An 18,381-nucleotide genomic window follows, 5' to 3' on the forward strand; every position below is an offset into this window, starting at 1 on the left:
CTCCCTCTCCCTGAACCCCCCTCTCCCTGAACCCCCCTCTCCCTGAACCTCCCTCTCCCTGAACCTCCCTCTCCCTGAACCCTCCTCTCCCTGAACCATCCTCTCCCTGAACCCCCCTCTCCCTGAACCTCCCTCTCCCTGAACCCTCCTCTCCCTGAACCTCCCTCTCCCTCTCTCCATCCCTCCCTCTCTCTAGACCTCCTTCTCCCTCTCTCCCTCCATCTGTTTTTCCCTCCATCTCTCTTTCCCTCCATCTCTCTATCTCTCCCTCTCTCTTTCCCTTCATCTTGTTTTCTCTATCCTCCCTCTCTTTCTCTATCTCTCCACCTCCTTCTCTCTCTCTTTCTTATCTTTCTATCTTCTGTCTACATCTCATCCCTCTGTCTCCCTCTGACTCTTAGATACATGTGATAGAGAATTGATTGTTTCTCTTCATTGTGTTCAAGTTAACCTTAACAATGTCCTTCATCCAGCCAGACACACAGACATAGCTGTGTTCTTCTATGCCCTTGAGCCTCCAGCATTCTGCCAGGGAATGGTTGGATTCAAATTCATGGCTGCATTATGACTCAGATAACAGCTTATTACTGATCACTTGATAGAGATGCATAATCCTGTTCTCTCTCTCTCTCTCTCTCTCTCTCTCTCTCCCTGTCTCTCTTCATGTTTCACTATTTTTCTCTCCTCTTTTATCATTTTTCTTTTTCTACATTTCCATCCCTCCATTATCCTGAAAGATGTGATCTGGTTAAGATGTCCTTCAGGTCTAAAACTCACTGAATCCCCCATATAAACTGTACTTTGGCCCTCTGTTCACTTGGCTTCCTCTAGCAAGCTCTATGCCAGACAGAAAGGCATTAATAAGGCACACAGAACGGCGTGAGCACAGGCACATACTCACTGACACGGCTGCACACAGAACGGCGTGAGCACAGACACATACTCACTGACACGGCTGCACACAGACAGAAGTGTTTGAGTCTATGTGTATGTGTGTGTGTGAGTCTGTGTGGTCCTGACCGTTTTTTAAGCCCCGGGGGTAACAGACATTATCTAAGAGATACTCCACCACACCACTTAACTATTTCCTGTTTCTGGACAATGTTCAGACACGGAGAGAGTGAGAGAGGGGGAGAAAGGGAGAGAGAGAGGGGGAGGGGGAGAAAGGGAGAGAGAGAGGGGGAGGGGGAGAAAGAGAGAGGGGGAGAAAGGGAGAGAGAGAGAGAGGGGGAGGGGGAGAAAGAGAGAGAGATAGAGAGAGGGGGAGAAAGGGAGAGAGAGAGGGGGAGGGGGAGAAAGAGAGAGAGGGGGGGAGGGGGAGAAAGAGAGAGAGAGAGGGGGAGGGGGAGAAAGGGAGAGGGGGGGAGGGGGAGGGGGAGGGGGAGAAAGGGAGAGAGAGAGGGGGAGGGGGAGAAAGAGAGTGGGGGAGGGGGAGGTAAGGGGAGAAGGATAGAGAGAGGGAGGGAGGTGGAAAAAGAGAGGGGGGAGGACAGAGAGGGAGAGAGATACTAGAGACCAAGAAATGCGTACATAATTTGACAGATATTTTAGTAAGATTAGATGAAATCAGTTATGGTTGGAAGTTATAAACTGAACAAAATTATAAACGCAACACTTTTGTTTTTGCCCCCATTCATCATGAGCTGAACTCAATGATCTAAGACTTTCTCTATGTACACAAAATGCCTATTTCTATCAAATATTGTTCACAAATCCGTCTGAATCTGTGTTAGTGACCACTTCTCCTTCCACCTCACAGGTGTGGCATATCAAGATGCTGATTAGACAGCATGTGTGCTTTAGGCTGGCCATAATAAAAGGCCACTCTAAAATATCAGTAAACCAGTCAGTATCTGGTGTGACCACCATTTGCCTCACACAGTGCAACACATCTCCTTTGCATAGAGTTGATCAGGTTGTTGATTGTGGCCTGTGGAATGTTGGTCCACTCCTCTTCAATGGCTGCGCGAAGTTGCTGGATATTGGCAGGACCTGGAACACACTGTCGTATTCACCAATCCAGAGCATCCCAAACATGCTCACTGGGTGACATGTCCGGGGAGAATGCTGGTGATAGACAACCACACAAATTGTTGTTTTGCAGTTATACTTTCAACAGATCAGGACATCACAACCCCTTTTCTGATGATACAGCACGTCACTGACTGGACACCGACAACTGAGAGTGTCAGTACCAGCAACATGTTCAAGAAGGATTTCTATAATCCACATGGGTCGAATCTGTTCCAAATCCTCCTGATCATTCACATGGCAGAATGATGCCAGGGTCAGATCACTTGGCTTCACACTGCATTTCTAGATGAACCATCAAAAGCAAGATGAGAGGAGAGTCCTGAGGGACTCCACATACTACAGGTCAGAGAACCACAGGCCAGATGACTGGAAGGGTCACATGGTCCCATCACAGTGGAAGACACTGTTGTGGTGTTAATCTTGAATTAGTGAAGTTTTGGAAACTCACTGTTCCATTATACACCTACACTGACTTGTTAATACAACCAGGCAATTTGCTGGGTCCACATCACACTGACTGCAATAACTGATATTGGAAATTTACATCACTAAAACAAGACAGAGAAGACTGAAGACTAGAACTACAGGACATTTGATGGGAATCCAGCTTCATTCCCAACAATCAATAGTTTTCCTAAATTGGATTTGGATTTCTTATGTGTGTATGTTCATTCCTCACAAAACAGGTAGAGGACTACATATGATCACTACCCAAACACTGGTCATTGATACTTGTTTTTTTGTGAAGTTGCTTAATAGTTACAACAATTATCCTGATATGTTTAATAGTGACATATTCCTTTTCAAGGAATGAGTGTTGTGTTACGTTCAGGATATGTTGGGTTGTTAGTATGATGTTGATGCATGACTCATGATATGGACAAGGGGGGATTCTGATTATTTAAAGAGTTTATTGGGAATTAATTATGCATTTCATTAATGTTATGTTAGGTCTGTTTCTGTTGGACACGGGTTAGACTGATAGTGGCCTGGGACTATCTATCACGATGTTCACTACGACTGCAATGCCATACAGTGCTATGTTTCAGGGCAAGCTGTGTCCATTGCATCTTTTTTTATTTGATTTAAGGAATTATAAAGTCTCAAAGGCCAGATAATCCTTTTTATTATTTTTCTTTATTGTTTTTTAACAGAAGTGTTTGGACCTTTTCAGTTAATTAGGAATTGGATTGTACTTTTCTTTTTGCTAGTTATATCAACATGTAATAATTATATGTTACATGTGTGAAGGGGGGACTGATAGATATTGGGCATGAAAAGTAACTGAATTAAGCTTGACACAATGCATTAGAGTATTAACAATCCCTGTACGAAGGACACTAGGTAGGAAATGTGATGCCCCATTGCCGATGGGCTCCACACATCCTGTCCATGCCTCCTGATAGGAGTTTTCCATGTGACTGTCATAGACTCTATGAATAGACCCATGGACCATAGGTTGGCTATATGAGGTGCCGTATTGCAAGCATTGGTATCTACTACTGAGTGGCCCCACACAACCTGATAAGCTGTGGAGCCAAGAAACTTAAGAGGGGACACTATTAGGCCATGTAAGATTAGGATATAGAATACATGTATGTGATTAGAGGACAGACAGATATTGGAGGGGATGTGCGGGGGCATAAAAGACTGTGTTCACTTTGTAATCATTGGAGAGATAGAAATGAGAAATGGAAGGTCAACATCATAGAATCTCAGACAAGAATCTCAGACAACCAGAGTTTGCACAGTCCTGGCGTCATTAGCAACATGGAAGTGGAGATGACTTTACATTTGACATTTCATTCATTTAGTGGAGTGGTTCCAAACTCCCCCAAAAGAACACATGTTTGTAGTGGCCTCGGACAAGCAAACCCAATTCAACTCAGTAAGGTCCTGATAATTAGTTGACAAGTTTAATCAGGTGTGGTTGGTTGGGGCAACAATAAAAATGTGTACTGTTGGGATTTCTCAAGGACTGGAGTTGGGAACCACTGATTAAGTCGATTCTCTGATCCACCTCACTTACAGTCAGTCACATTTAGAAAACATTACATGTTGGCCTTTAATGTGGAGAGACAAGCATTACATAAATGACATTGGAGTGATGTGATGAGGAACTTGGTTCTGGGATGCTGATTTGGCAGGTCATGGAATCTTTCACATTTCAGTGGAGGAATCATTCGGCCCAAATACTCGCCTGCCATCTGCACAGGGTTTCCATTTAGGAGGGTGGAGACTAAATCTAAACATTTACCTCAGTGTTTCCAAACTGTTTGCAGTTGCAGTACCACCAACCAAATGTAGCTTTGCACAGACTACCCCTGAAGTACCCCTGATTTTACCATTTTACCAGTATGCCTATTGACCTACATTCTATATAAGTTTATATGAGTTTATGAGTCTATATTAGTATATATGAATCAATATGAGTCTATATGAGTGCATATGAGTTTATCCAAGTCTATATGAGGCTATATGAGTAAATATGTACAGTGGATATAAAAATTTACACACCCCTGTTAAAATGACAGGTTCTTGTGATATAAAAGAATGAGACAAAGATAAATAACGTCAGAACTTTTTACACCTTTAATGTGACCTATAACGTGAACAACTGCCACCCTACCCCACAGCCCATTCATATGATGAATACGGGAGTTTGTCCCATGTAGCACACAGCCAGTACTTGCCAGAAATTCCTGCAGTTCCTTAAATGTTGTTGTAGGCCTCTTGGAAGCCTCCCTGACCAGTTTTCGTCTCATCTTTTAATCAATTTTGGAGGGACGTCCAGTTCTTGGTAATGTCTCTGTTGTGCCATATTTTCTCCACTTGACCATGACTGTCATCACTGTGTACCATGGTATATCTAATGCTTTGGAAATTCTTTTGTACCCTTCTCCTGACTGATATCTTTCAACAATGAGATCCTTCTGATGCTCTAGAAGCTCTTTGCGGACCATGGCTTTTGCTCTGAGATGCAACTAAGAAAATGTCTGGAAAATCCTACAAGAACAGCTGAACTTTATTTGTGATTAATCAGAGCCACTTTAAATGATGGCAGGTGTGTAATGACTTCTATTTAACATGAGTTTGAATGTGATTGGTAAATTCTCAACACAGCCACATCCTCATTTATAAGAGAGTGTGCACACTTACGCAACCAGTTTATTTTTCCCCCTCCAAGATTTGTTTTTCAATTGAATTGTTCACATTATACTGTAGGTCACATTAAAAGTGGAAAAAGTTCTGACTATATTTACATTTGTCTCATTCTTTTACCTCACAAAAACCTGGCATTTTTACAGGGGTGTGTAGCCTTTTTATATCCAGTGTATATGAGTCTATAAGAGTATATATGAGCCTCGATGAGTATATATATGAGTCTATATGAGTATGTATTTGTTTATATGAGTTTGTATGAGTATATACAAGTCTATATGAGTATATATGAGTCTATATGAGTCTATATTTGTCTATATGAGTTTGTATGAGTATATACAAGTCTATATGAGTATATATGAGTATATATGAGTCTATATGAGTATATATGAGTCTATATGAGTCTCTATGAGTCTATATGAGTCTGTATGAGTATATATGAGTCTATATGAGTCTCTATGAGAATATATGAGTCTTTTCTCCTCTGGATAGGACAAGCACCCCCAAGGTGCTAGTTTTCCTGGTAAGGAACCACAGGACTAAATCATCTAGTGATTGGTATTGGTTTCTGACTGTGCTTGACACTGTATTGGGTATACCTCCTCCACCTTTATGGATTAAACTAGGCAGCCATTTGTGCCAGAAGGCTCCTTCAGAAGGCTCCCTCATATTGTTGTATCAGCACTCATGTCATCCCCTGATATGGGCAATCATATATATACGAAGCTACCTTTTCCACCTCACCCCTCGTTTTACACCCACACACGGAGACAGAGACAGAAACACATGCACCTGCACATGCCCACACACACACACACACAGCCACCCCCAACCCCCCCCCCCCTCCCGCCAGCACGCACACACACACACACACAGACACACACAGCCACCCCCAACACCCCCCCCGCCAGCACGCACACACACAAACAGACACACACACAGACACACAGCCCACCCCCCGCCAGCACGCACACACACACACAGACACACACCGACACACACACACACACAGCCTCCCCCCCCGCCAGGACGCACACACACACACATATAGACACACACACACAGCCCCCCCCCGCCAGCACGCACACACACACACACACATATAGACACATACACACACACAGCCCCCCCCATGCCAGCACGCGCACACAGACACACACATAGACACACACACAATCACAGCCACCCCCCCCCAGCACGCGCACACACACACACACACACACACACACACACAGCAGCGGTGTGTATGTCTGGAGGTTATGTGACCTGCTGGTGAACTTCACATGGTGATGAATCTCCATTGCCTCTCTCCTCTCCTGCTCCTAGAACAGGGCTGTTAAAGCCCCTCTGTGTTATTGCAGAGGAGAGGGGAGACATGCTGATCTGAGCACACACACACACACAAACTGGCCGGGGGGGACCGACGGTCAGGGCGGCTGCCTGTGATACACATGTAAACACACACATTCACTGGGATGGCTTATTAGTGTACCATGGGTGTGCTTATGTTCCCTATAGATTGGAATCTCTGATTTAATTATAGACTGGAATCTCTGATTTAACTATAGACTGGAATCTCTGATTTAACTATAGACTGGAATCTCTGATTTAATTATAGACTTGAATCTCTGATTTAACTATAGACTGGAATCTCTGATTTAATTATAGACTTAAATCTCTGATTTAACTATAGACTGGAATCTCTGATTTAATTATAGACTTGAATCTCTGATTTAACTATAGACTGGAATCTCTGATTTAATTATAGACTTAAATCTCTGATTTAACTATAGACTGGAATCTCTGAATTAATTATAGACTTGAATCTCTGATTTAACTATAGACTGGAATCTCTGATTTAATTATAGACTGGAATCTAGGATGTAATTATAGACTGGAATCTCTAATTTAATTGTAGGACAACAATCAGGAGAAAAAAAAAGGATTGCTCCCCATGCGACTACTGCCCCACCTCTCTAATATGACGCGTGTCAGTGTGTGGAGGACCTGAACCTTATAACTTCACTCAAATAATTTGGATAAAAATACACTTATACACTTAAAAAACTACACAGAACACAACCTCAAACAGAAAAAAAGATGAGATCTCCAGCAACAGGAGGTCCCCGAAGAATAAGGAATGTCACACTGTACTGTATGGGGCATGAAGTCTAATTAAGCTTTAATGAAATATATGTATTTAAATGTGTGAGTAAGGGATTTATGTTACAAGAATATGTAAATATTATCTTCACCATGCTAATCTACACTAGCGAGTTCTGAAGTATCATGCTCTTAAAAACATATAACGTACGTTAATGTCATTGTTTGTTTGAGTTCTTGTGTTATAAGCAGTTTTAAGTGGACACAATTCTTTGCCAGGGGCACAAAAAGTTCCCAGATAATTTTTTTTCAAAGTTCTCTGCCTCCGCTTCCAAGACACTTTTCTTTGCCAAATAAAAGAGATTAGCACTCAAAGGGTCATTTATTACAAGAATAATCAATGTTCCACACAAAGATGAGGTGACAAATAACATAGTTACATAAAGCAATTTAATATGGTAGTATTATTTAATCCCATTACAGGCCCCAGGTCAACCAAGCCCAAATGACTACCACGCCCCAGGACAACCAAACTCAAATGACTACCACGCCCCAGGACAACCAAGCCCAAATGACTACCACACAGGGATGACTATTCGACAGGAGAGGAAGAGACAGGAGGAAGAACGGAGGGAGACGGGAGAGAGACAGGAGAGAGAGAGAGACAGGAGAGAGACAGGAGAGAGAGAGACAGGAGAGAGAGAGAGACAGGAGAGAGAGAGACAGGAGGAAGAATGGAGAGAGACAGGAGAGAGAGAGAAAGTGAGACAAGGAAATAAAAGGAGTGAAAGACAGGGAGAGGGAAGAAAAGAGGAGGATGGAGGGATGAAGGCTCAGGACACCTTTCTGAAGTCCTCCTCAGTCCCCCATTTCCAGGGTAAGAATTATTACACATTAACAACACACTCATCATTCCCCCATTACCAGGGTATGAATTATAACACATTAACAACACACTCATCATTCCCCCATTACCAGGGTATGAATTATAACACATTAACAACACACTCATCATTCCCCCATTACCAGGGTATGAATTATTACACATTAACAGTTAACGAGATTGCACATCCTCAAAGCACATACACACACAAACACATACACACACACACATACACACTTGACCCTGACCACTCCATTGATGAACATATAAAATATGTCTCAAGAGTTGCTTATTTTCATCTTGGAAACATTGCAAAAATCAGAAACCTTTCATCAAAAACGGACGCAGAAAAACTAATCCATGCTTTTGTTACTTCTAGAATAGATTACTGCAATGCTCTTCTTTCCGGTTACCCTGACAAATCAATAAATAAACTTCAATTAGTGCTCCACTACTGTGGAATGATCTGCCAATTAAGGTTAGAAATGCAAACTCAGTGCAAACTTTCAAGTGTCTACTAAAGACTCATCTTTACAGCACGGTTTATAATTAGGTGTAGCCTGGCCCGGGGGCGTGAAGGTGACCAGAAGGCTTGATACTGTCCACCCTTGCTGTCTTTCCAGGTGGGCTCTCATCGCCACTGGGATGCCCTCCCTCCAATGCCACTTGGGGGCGGAGTCACTGTCTTGTTGTTGTCTCACTTGTGCATTTGGGCTGTACTCTGCTGGCAATACTCGGCCCTCATTCTGGATGGTTGGGGTTGGTGGGTGTCCCTTTGGTTGATGCTTGGCAATGTGGGTGGATTGCTTTCCTGCTTGTTGGGCCCTGTCCAGGTGCCTCTTACGCTGATATATTATTTTGCTGGGGGAGTAGTCTCCTCATGTTTTGAACTTATGAGGGCATGAGGTCCTAGCCCACATCTGCGGATTACCTTGCTTGGGGGACCCGTTGCTCTCCCTGTCCAGAGTCCTCCTGGTTGTGTTGCAGATCGAGACGATGCCTGACGATTTCAGCTGCCACTGTGCTGGCACCACCCCCTCCCCTGTGTTGTCCCTGTCCTTGTACATCTGGTCATGCTTCCGACCTGGACTAGATTTAAATAGACTATAGACTAGGCCCACATGCATTTATTAATTATTACTATTATAATCTTAATATCTTCACCTGGCACAGCCAGAAGAGGACTGGTCTTCCAAAATGTTGGCATTCTTAGGGAGTTTTTCCTAGCCACAAAAATTCAACACTACTGTTGTTTGCTCCTTGGGGTTTAAGGCCAGGTGTTTTGTGAAAACCCTTTGTGACATCTGCTCATGTAAAAAGGGCTTTATAAATAAAATTGATTGACATATATACACACATATATATACACACACACACACACAACACACCCACATATACACCCATCAGCCATAACAGTATGATCACTGACAGATGAAGTGAATAACACTGATAATCTCGTTATCATGGCACCTGTCAGTGGGTGGGACATTCTGTCCTCAAAGTTGATGTGAGCAACTTTGACAAGAGGCCGAATTGTGATGGCTAGATGACTGGGTCAGAGCATCTCCAAAACTGCAGCCCTTGTGGGGTGTTCCCGGTCTGCAGTGGTCAGTACCTATCAAAAGTGGTCCAAAGAAGGAAAAGCGGTGAACCGTCGACAGGGTCATGGGCGGCCAAGGCTCAATGATGCACTTGGGAAGAGAAGGCTGGCCGTGTGTTCCTTACCAAAAGACTACTATAGCTCAAATTGCTGAAAAAGTTAATGCTGGTACTGATAGAAAGGTGTCAGAACACACAGTGCATCATAGTTTGTTGTGTATGGGGCTGCGTAGCTACAGACCAGTCAGGGTGCCCATGATGACCCCTGTCCACTGCTGAGCCTAGAGCCTACAATGGGCACGAGAGCATCAGAACTGGACCACGGATCAAAGGAAGAAGGTGGTCTGGTCTGATGAATCCCATTTCCTTCCACCTCACGTGGATGGCTGGGTGTGTGCGCATCGCTTACCTGGAGCACCAGGATGCACTATGGGAAGGAGGCAAGCCAGCGGAGGCAGTGTGATGCTTTGGGCAATGTTCTGCTGGGAAACCTTGGGTCCTGCCATTCATGTGGATGTTACTTTGAAACGTACCACCTACCTAAGTATTGTTGCAGACCATGTGCACCCTTTCATGGCAACAGTATTTCCTGATGGCATTGGCCTCTTTCAGCAGGATAATGCACCCTGCCACAAAGCAAGAAATATTCAGGAATGGTTTGAGGAATAGAACAACATGTTCAAGGTGACCTCAAAAATTCCCCAGATCTCAATCCAATTGAGCATCTGTGGAATGTGCTGGACAAACAGGTCCGATCTATGGAGGCCCCACCTTGAAACTTACAGGACTTAAAGGATCTGCTGCTAACTTGGTGCCAGATAGCACAGCACACCTTCTGAGGTCTAGTGGAGTCTCAACGGGTCAGGGCTGTTTTGGTGGCAAAAGGGGGACCTATACAATATTAGGCTGGTGGTCATAATGTTATGGCTGATCGCTGTATACACACACACACACACACAAACAGACACACAAATGCACAAACACGCACACACACACGCACACGTTGTCTGAGCCCTTACACATGGATAATATCAGGGTCAATCTCATTGGGTTTCAGAGGACAGGGAGGCTAATTTCAACACATCCACCTCCCTCAGTAAACACATTGAAGTAGACATTCAAAAATAATTTAAATCCCCAGTCAACAATTTATGAAGTATTACAATTAACGGTGAGCCAACCCACAGTCCAGACACACACTTCAAAAGGTTTTCTCCCCGATCTACTTGGATTACAGTCCATCATCACACACAAACACACACACAGCTCACCTGGTAGGGGTAGAGTGTGACCCCTCCTCCGTTCGAGCGGGTCATGTACTGATGGGCTTGCAGGGCCGCTGTACTCAGCACTGCTCCACTTTCAGAACCGACTCCGTTATTACCAGGGTTGTTGGGCGGCTGGGCAGGCTGGACAGCACTGGCTTTATTGCCATGTGCCGGGGAACCATTCTTCTTCTCAACCCCCAGACCAACCCCCAGGGAGCTGGGCTTGGAACCATGGCGAAGATACCCTCCCTGGTGTACAGGAGATGGAGCCTGCAGCACGGAGGCCAGGGCTGGAGCTGCAGAGGCAGCCTGGGTGATTGTTTCTCCCACAGACGCTGCACCTTGACTGTGGTTGGATGGGGTGGGAGCTATGCTGGGGTGGAGTGGATTGAGGGGGTACGCAGCTGGCACCCAGTCCCGGGAGGCTGAGGGGCCCTGTGGAGGCCCTCCTCGGGTGGACAGGCTGGGGGGAGAGCCTGGGGACAAGTCCCACTGGTCCAGGGTCAGCACCATGTGGACCGCCTCCTGCTTCAGCTGGGTCAGCTGGGTGGCACACACATCACAGCGACTGTCACGCTCGTTCCACGCACGGCGAGAGCTGTTGGGTACCTGGAGCTGGTCATGGAGCAGGAGAGAGAAGGAGGGATCCTACAGAGAGAGAGGGAGAGAGACAAAGTGATCCAGATGTTTAGTAAGTCATTAATATGGATTGCTATCAGCATATTAGACTGTAGGGTTGACAGACGATGAGGATAATTCTGATGGATGTTCAAAAGACACTACAGAAGCGAATAGCCCACCAGACTGGATACAAGCACTCTGAAACTCTGTTCTGACAAATACCATTTCTAACAGCCAAGTGAATGAACAGAAAAGTATTTGGAATTGTTTAGTTCAGTTGAAGAAAGACAAATGCAGAACTAACCAAGTGGATCAGAGATCCTTATTCTGGGCCCTCCACTAATATGGAGGCACCCTTGGTAAATATGAGCAAGGGCGCTTGAAAGATAAAGATCCTCTTCATCTTTCAAAAAATCAAACTACTAATTGAAGAAACATTTTGAAAAAATAACTGTGTGGAAATAAATATTTTCCTCTGAAACATGTGCGCCAAATTTTTGCCACTCCAGAAATTATTCATAAATTATTATTAGTGAAATCACTATATTCCCCTACAAATGTTCCTTAAGTAACACTTAAGTGGTAAGTCATGAATTCCTGATTCACTGGTGTGAGTATGAGGTGGGAGAGTTGCCATAAAAAGCCTTTGTGGTCTTCGAACAACAAACTCAAGCATCTACAGTTTGTCAAATGTAAGGGAACTTTCAGGACGGATTCAATGGTCAGATGAGACCAAAATAGAGCATTTTGGACACAAACACCAGAGCCGGGTTTGGCGTTGACAGAAAGAGAGCCATGCAGACAAGTACCTCATCCCCACTGTGAAGTATTGTGGTGAAACTGTGATGTTGTGGGGCTGTTTTTCTTCCAAAGGCCCTGGACAACTTGTTAGGATTCATTGTATCATGGATTCCATCCAGTACCAGCAGATATTAAATCAAACCCTGACTGTGTCTCCCAGGAAGCTGAAACTGGGCCGTAGTTTGATCTTACAGCAGGACAATGATCCAAATCTCTAATTTAACACAGAAATGGTTCACTTAACACAGAATCAAGGTTAGTGTAAATTTGCTGTCCCCTCAGAATTTTTTCAACACACAGCCATTAATGTCTAAACTGCTGGCAACAGTGATTTTCAGACCCTCAGAGAGCTCTTTGCCATGAGGTGCCATGTTGAACTTCCAGTGACACACCTGCTCCCCATTCACACCTGATACCTTGTAACACTAATGAGTCACATGACACTGGGGAGGGAAAATGGCTAATTGGGCCCAATTTGGACATTTTCACTTAGGGGTGTACTCACTTTTGTTGCCAGTGGTTTAGACATTAATGGCTGTGTGTTGAGTTATTTTGAGGGGACAGCAAATTTACAGTTATACAAGCTGTACACTCACTACTTTACATTGTAGCAAAGTGTCATTTCTTCAAAGTTGTCACATGAAAAGATATAATCAAATATTTGCAAAAATGTGAGGGGTGTACTCACTTCTGTGACAGAGTGAATATTTTTTCAAAAAATAATTAATACAAAAATATAAAGCCCATTTTGCTCATATTTGCCATGGGAGACAATATCAGTGGAGGGCTTGGTACCCTAATAAATGGAGGGCCTGGTACCCTAAGAAATGGAGGGCCTGGTACCCTAATAAATGGAGGGCCTGGTACCCTAATAAGTGGAGGGCCCAGGACACTAGTGGGTGGAGAGCCAAGTACCTTAATAAGTGGATGAGATGTTGTTATAATGGCCTACATCACCCCATGTGGATGAGATGGTGTTAGGTACAAATCGGTATATATGTCACTGTATATATCAGTCTGTATATACAGCATGTGCCGGTATGCATGTTACTGAGCCTGTATATACAGCATGTGTCGGTATATATGTTACTGTATAAATGTGTCTACATATACAGTATGTGTTGGTATGTACCTAACTGTATATATGTTACTGTATATATTAGTCTGTATATACAGAATGTGCCGGTATGTATGTTACTGTATATATGTTACTGTATATATGAGTCTGTATATACAGCATGTGTTGGTATGTATGTTACTGTATATATGTTACTGTATACATGTGTCTGCATATACAGTATGTGTTGGTATGTATGTTACTGTATACATGTGTCTGCATATACAGTATGTGTTGGTATGTATGTTACTGTATATATGTTACTGTATACAGTGGGGAGAACAAGTATTTGATAGGTACTCTTCAACTGTGAGTGACGGAATCTAAAACAGAAATCCAGAAAATCACAATTTTAAGTAATTAATTAGCATTTTATTGCATGACATAAGTATTTGATACATCAGAAAAGCAGAACTTAATATTTGGTACAGAAACCTTTGTTTGTAATTACAGAGATCAGATGTTTCCTGTAGTTCTTGACCAGGTTTGCACACACTGCAGCAGGGATTTTTGCCTACTCCTCCATACAGACTTTCTCCAGATAACTTCAGGTTTCGGGGCTGTCGCTGGGCAATACAGACTTTCAGCTCCCTCCAAAGATTTTCTATTGGGTTCAGGTCTGGAGACTGGCAAGGCCACTCCAGGACCTTGAGATGCTTCTTACGGAGCCACTCCTTAGTTGCCATGGCTGTGTGTTTCGGGTCGTTGTCATGCTGGAAGACCCAGCCACAACCCATCTTCAATGCTTTTACTGAGGGAAGGAGGTTGTTGGCCAAGATCTCGCGATACATGGCCCCATCCATCCTCCCCTCAATACCGTGCAGTTGTCCTGTTGCCTTTGCAGAAAAGCATCCCCAAAGAATGATGTTTCTTCCTCCATGCTTCACGGTTAGGATGGTGTTCTTGGGGTTGTACTCATCCTTCTTCTTCCTCCAAACACGGCGAGTGGAGTTTAGACCAGAAAGCTCTATTTTGTCTCATCAGACCACATGACCTTCTCCCATTCCTTCTCTGGATCATCCAGATGGTCGCTGGCAAACTTCAGATGGGCCTGGACATGCGCTGGCTTGAGCAGGGGGACCTTGAATGCGCTGCAGGATTTTAATCCATAACGGCGTAGTGTGTTACTAATGGTTTTCTTTGAAACTGTGGTCCCAGCTCTCTTCAGGTCATTGACCAGGTCCTGCCGTGTAGTTCTGGGCTGATCCCTCACCTTCCTCATGATCATTGATGCCCCACGAGATGCGATCTTGCATGGAGCCCCAGACCGAGGGAGATTGACCGTCATCTTGAACTTCTTCCATTTTCTAATAATTGCGCCAACAGTTGTTGCCTTCTCACCAAACTGCTTGCCTATTCTCCTGTAGCCCATCCCAGCATTGTGCAGGTCTACAATTTTATCCCTGATGTCCTTACACAGCTCTCTGGTCTTGGCCATTGTGGAGAGGTTGGAGTCTGTTTGACTGAGTCTGTGGACAGGTGACTTTTATACAGGTAACGAGTTAAAACAGGTGCAGTTAATACAGGTAATGAGTGGAGAACAGGAGGGCTTCTTAAAGAAAAACTAACAGGTCTGTGAGAGCCGGAATTCTTACTGGTTGGTAGGTGATCAAATACTTATGTCATGCAATAAAATGAAAATAAATTATTTAAAAATCATACAATGTGATTTTCTGGATTTTTGTTTTATTCCGTCTCTCACAGTTGAAGTGTACCTATGATAGAAATGACAGACCTCTACATGCTTTGTAAGTAGGAAAACCTGCAAAATCGGCAGTGTATCAAATACTTGTTCTCCCCACTGTATATGAGCCTGTATATACAGTATGTGTCAGTATGTATGATACTGTATATATGTTACTGTATATATGAGCCTGTATATACAGCATGTGTCAGTATGTATGATACTGTATATATGTTACTGTATATATGAGCCTGTATATACAGTATGTGTCAGTATGTATGATACTGTATATATGTTAATGTATATATGAGCCTGTATATACAGTATGTGTCAGTATGTATGATACTTTATATATGAGCCTGTATATACAGCATGTGTCAGTATGTATGATACTGTATATATGTTACTGTATATATGAGCCTGTATATACAGCATGTGTCAGTATGTATGATACCGTATATATGTTACTGTATATATGAGCCTGTATATACAGCATGTGTCAGTATGTATGATACTGTATATATGTTACTGTATATATGAGCCTGTATATACAGCATGTGTCTGTATGTATGATACTGTATATATGAGCCTGTATATACAGCATGTGTCAGTATGTATGATACTGTATATATGTTACTGTATATATGAGCCTGTATATACAGCATGTGTCTGTATATATGTGTCTGTCAGTACGTATCTTTATGCATGAATCCATATACTGTATGTGTCTGAATATATGTGTCCATACAATATGCAATATATATGTCTGTACGTGTGTCTTTGTAAAGAATACAGCTCCGGAAAAAACGTAAAGACCACTGCAACTTAATTTTAACCCTTCTGTTACTCAGTCAAAACCTTCCATTTTGACTTTTTTGGAAAGGAAAGAAAAAGCTGCAGTGGTCTCTTTTTCCAGAGCTGTATGTGTCTGGGTATTTGTGTCTGTATATGTTTGTGTGTGTGTGTGTATGGGTGTGTGTGTGTGTGTGTGTGTGTGTGTGTGTGTGTGTGTGTGTGTGGGTGTGTTTGTGTGTGTGTGTGTGTGTGTGTGTGTGGGTGAGGTGAACTGGGACCTAATTTGTAACAGTCTAGAAACTGACTGAGCAAAGCTTCTGTGAGATTTTTAATATGTTAACGGGTGCTTAATGTTGTTTATTTACTTTGATATTGAGAGCAGTGTGTGTGTGTGTATTTGTGTGTGTTTGTTTGATTTCATACTGAGAGTGGATCTGGGGAGGCAGGATATTAACTGCATCTGAATGCTTCCAATTAAAGAATGAATACAACTGGACTACAGCTTATTAAACTAAGTCAAGAGGGTCGCCGGGGGAGGAGGAGAGAGAGTCTGAAAGGGAGGAGGGGTGTAGATGTGGAAGGGAGGAGGGGAGTAGATGTGGAAGGGAGGAGGGAGGAATTGGATGTGGAAGGGAAGAGGGGAGTAGATGTGGAAGGGAGGAGGCAAGTGGATGTGGAAGGAAGGATGAGAGTAGATGTGGAAGGGAGGAGGCAAATGGATGTGGAAGGGAGGAGGGGAGTGGATGTGGAAGGGAGGAGGGGAGTAGGTGTGGAAGGGAGAAAAGGAGTGGATATTGAAGAGAGGAGGGGAGTAGATTTGGAAAGTAGGAAGGGAGTGGATGTGGAAGGGAGGAGGCAAGTGGATGTGGAAGGGAGGAGGGGAGTGGATGTGGAAGGGAGGAGGGGAGTGGATGTGGAAGGGAGGAGGGGAGTGGATGTGGAAGGGAGGAGGGGAGTGGATGTGGAAGGGAGGAGGGGAGTGGATGTGGGGGTGAACAAGAAAGGATTCACATCTGTCTGCTAATCCAATCAAATGAATGCAGTTCAGCAGATCAGTCATCAGACAATTTTTAAATCCACACACATCCCATTACACCAAACACTGGACCTAGGGGCAAAAGGTCAGCAGGTTACAAAGAAGAAACAAATCCAGAACTTCCTGTATTCTTCTGTGTTCTGTGTAAATCCATTTTCACTGGACAACTGGAATGTGTAGTACAGCTGTGTTAGCTTGAGTTACATGACACAGTTATGCAGGGTCCTTTAGCTTAATGGCTATTGTTTAAGATGATACTAGACATATTAATGTATCTTTATGTGCTGTGATTAGACTATACCATCAGCAATGTTGTAGGAGTCTAGTACAAAGTGCATTAAGCCCAGCGTTGGAGGAATGGGTTCATGTCTTCTGAAAGCACTGACTGTTACACTGTTTAAACAGAGTGTATATATAAGGGCTGCAAAACCTCTCTCAATCACACCTCTATTACCCTCTATCAATACAGGAGCTGAGCTGCTGAAAATGAACTGTGTATGTGTGTGTTTGTATGTGTATGTTTATGTTTGTGTGTGAGTGCCCAGAGCACTTCAAAATTAGACGTTTGTCCTGTAAATATATGCTTTGAAAAACACCTAACAGGGACTGCGCTGAGAAGTGTGGACCAATAGGGACAGCGTTGAGCAGTGTGGACCAATAGGGACAGCGTTGAGCAGTGTGGACCAATAGGGACAGCGCTGAGCAGTGTGGACTAATAGGGACAGCGCTGAGCAGTGTGGACCAATAGGGACAGTGTTGAACAGTGTGGACCAATAGGGACAGCGTTGAGCAGTGTGGACCAATAGGGACAGTGTTGAACAGTGTGGACCAATAGGGACAGCGTTGAGCAGTGTGGACCAATAGGGACAGGGCTGAGCAGTGTGGACCAATAGGGACAGCGCACACTCACACACACTCTCATACATACACACACTCACACACACACTCACCAGATATTGAGACAGGGTGAGATTTAAGCCCAAACACGCTCACAGAGAAAAACTTTGACCTAGTATAACCTTCACTTTGACCTAGTATGACCTCCCATTTGACCTAGTATGACCTCCACTTTGACTTACTATGACCTCCGCTTTGACCTAGTATGACCTCCACTTTGACCTAGTATGACTTCCGCTTTGACCTAGTATGACCTGCGCTTTGACCTAGTATGACCTCCGCTTTAACCTAGTATGACCTCCACTTTGACCTAGTATGACCCCCACTTTGAACTAGTATGAACTCCACTTTCACTTAGTATGACCTCTATTTTGACTTTGC

The 18,381-nt window shown here is 43.7% G+C and overlaps 1 protein-coding gene across 5 annotated transcripts in view; it reads right to left on the reverse strand.

Moving 5' to 3' along the window:
- kif26ba (kinesin family member 26Ba) overlaps nucleotides 1-18,381 on the reverse strand; it is a 163,823-nt gene that overhangs the window by 94,589 nt on the left and 50,853 nt on the right. For all 5 annotated transcript variants that reach the window (XM_029125599.2, XM_029125598.2, XM_029125600.2 and 2 more), the window contains one exon: nucleotides 11,053-11,697. In XM_029125599.2, the coding sequence (XP_028981432.2) occupies nucleotides 11,053-11,697 (645 nt within the window). The remainder of the gene's footprint in view (nucleotides 1-11,052; nucleotides 11,698-18,381) is intronic.

Source organism: Esox lucius, chromosome 15 (assembly GCF_011004845.1).
Source record: "Esox lucius isolate fEsoLuc1 chromosome 15, fEsoLuc1.pri, whole genome shotgun sequence".
Lineage (NCBI taxonomy): Eukaryota > Metazoa > Chordata > Actinopteri > Esociformes > Esocidae > Esox > Esox lucius.